The sequence below is a fragment of the Montipora foliosa genome, chromosome 7, assembly GCF_036669935.1.
Source record: "Montipora foliosa isolate CH-2021 chromosome 7, ASM3666993v2, whole genome shotgun sequence".
NCBI classification, from domain to species: Eukaryota; Metazoa; Cnidaria; class Anthozoa; order Scleractinia; family Acroporidae; genus Montipora; species Montipora foliosa.
This window is the reverse complement of record NC_090875.1, coordinates 42,775,671-42,778,170: the sequence shown is the minus strand read 5'-3', so window position 1 is coordinate 42,778,170 and position 2,500 is coordinate 42,775,671. Positions and strand designations below refer to the sequence as shown.

At 40.2% G+C, this 2,500-nt stretch overlaps 1 protein-coding gene across 1 annotated transcript in view; it reads right to left on the bottom strand.

Annotated features, from left to right (window-relative positions):
* LOC138011176 (uncharacterized) overlaps positions 1-2,500 on the bottom strand; it is a 68,820-nt gene that overhangs the window by 24,306 nt on the left and 42,014 nt on the right. The window contains exon 10 of the mRNA XM_068858144.1: positions 1,993-2,449. Coding sequence (XP_068714245.1) covers positions 1,993-2,449 — 457 coding nt within the window. The remainder of the gene's footprint in view (positions 1-1,992; positions 2,450-2,500) is intronic.

Here is a 2,500-nt window from a genome sequence, read left to right as displayed (position 1 = left end):
CAGGGATTCGGATATATATATACTTTGCTTTCTGCAGTGATGCCAAGATCAGGGAGGTCACTAGTTTTCTTGTCAATAAGCTTCCTTTGGTTTGTATAGAAGCTATTCCTCGTGTCCCTTCTCGTAAACTTGACTATTATCTTTGGTGGAGCATCTTCTCTAAAAGTTGGCAATGGGTGAGAGGTCGATATATCTTCCTCCTTCTCTTGTACACCGATGGTTTGCCCGACCGCCATTACAAGCTGATTACACGTGTAACTCTCACTCGGTGGGACGCCCGAAATTTCAAGGCAATCTCTCCATCAGCACCAATACTCGAGAAATTAAGAGGAAGCTAGCGATTCTTTCATTGTTGCCAACTACATTATTTTTCTCTGCAAGAGTGCGCTACCGTGACAGCAATCACTTTCAGCACTTTGAAAGTGTTTTCAAGTGCCCAAATAACAAGATCGGCGTTGTATGTACTATTGCTCGTAAAATATATCAACCGGTTTACTGATTCGTGGTCTGAGCTACTTTACTCGAGTATCTGAGACTAGTTAAACGTACACTACTGAGTAATGTGCTGTAGAGTATCCAGCCTTGCTTCTTTTGTTTTACTCTGTAGTTGTAAAATGACAATCGGGTGTTTTTGGGTGAACTTTATAAGAGCAAAATGTATATAACGCATTTTATTAAGGTGGCCGAACACAGTTTTTCCTCGTTTAGTGGTATTCATGGAAGGCCGACGAGGATTTTTTAAAATCAAATATGGTGAGTATTAGTCTGGCAGCATCTGTATTTCCGTACGCATTTATTGCTGAAAGCAAGCCACTGCTTTAGATATGTTGAGGGAACCCTAAGGGACAGGAAAAATACATGTTGCCAGTTTTGCAACTTGCTCTGAGGCTTTTTAGGGGATGCTTTAGAAACCTCCATTTAGACCACGCATGAAAACGAGGCTACGGAATAAAGCGCATTCTAAGTTCGTCTATTATGGACAAATTGTCGCTACGTACTATTTTCTTCATACTCTGTGGGTACATGTTGTTAGATAAATGAATAAATAAATAAATGAATAAATAAAAAATTGCGTGTTCAATCGTGTCTTTCTCTTATTAGTTAACGATGCGTCTAAGTATTTTTGTCGTATCATTAAAATTAATTGTGCGTAACAAATGCTTCTGCAGCTAAAGTTAATTGTGCGTAACGAATGGTGCTGCAAGGCACAAAGCTTTTTAGAGTGAAGCGTGTTTATTATTTCTAGTAGTGTGAAGTTATCTTCAAGTAGTGTGAAGTTATTGATAATTCAGGAAAGACTTGATCTTGTGTTGAAGTTATAGACAGTATGTTAAGAGACGGACGTGACCACGTCAACAAAGGAGCCACACCGTTGCCAGGCAAAATGCACGTGCTGGAAAACACAACTAGGTTTATACACAAAGGCGTTCTAATGTCTATCACGGAAACTTTCGTGCGTGTGCTGGCCTTGTAAACGATTTAATTCATACCTGGACAAAATAGGATATATTTCTTATTCGGGATTAATCCATCTGGGTTAATTAACTAGAGAAGCTAAAAGAATTCTGTTGACAAGAGCTTCTAGTACGTGTTGTCGTGCAACTGCGGTACTCCTGGTCTTAAGTGTATATTAGTAAATAAAGATTGTAACGCTAAACTAAGGTTAGGTCGAATGTTGTTGTACTGTCGAGAAACAAACCTGTAGTTCCATCCTTATTGTTGTAGAGATTCCGATACCGTACTAAGGGGCCGGTCATTATTTAGCGGGGAGGGGGGAGGGCTACTAGGATGAGGAAAAGAGTCGGCCAAGAAGTTGCACTCCCTTCTGAGAGTTTTAAAACCTCCGACCCTACCCTTGGTCCATTAATAAAATTGTGACCCTCCCCCAGGACAAAATAGTCGAACGGTTGTTAACAAATAACATTCTATGTTTCTTTTTGCACGTCAAACTTTAATCAATAATAGAGATATCTTGCTTTCCATGTCCTGCACGTTCTACCAGATTTGGTTGTACATAAGATGTCACTGATTTGTAGACCGTCATTGTCGCCGACATCATTGTCGTCATAATCGTCCTTATCACTGTCTTCATCGTCCTCATAACCATTGCCAACGTCCTCATAATCATTGCCAGCGTCGCTTTCGTTGTCACTCTCGTCGTAATCTTGATCTGTATCACTTTTCTCGCTGGTATCTGTTGCTTCTTCCTGATCACTTTCTTCGCCAGTTTCCTGCAGTACAACATCATTTTCATATTCGTCATCTGATTCTTCATCCTCGACATCGTCTTCCTCGTCGTTTAGCATATCTGCGCCGTTAACTAAAGATCTCGCAATGTGGGCAGCAACAATATCTATTTTGTCACGTTTAAGTGTGGCCCTTGAACATCTAATGTGATATTTGTCGAGGTAGAGATCAAGGAAGCAGACTTTCAACTTCCTTAAACCGCCTTTAAAATCAAAATGTTTAATAGGCAAGAAAATGCTCCGAAAAAACTGAC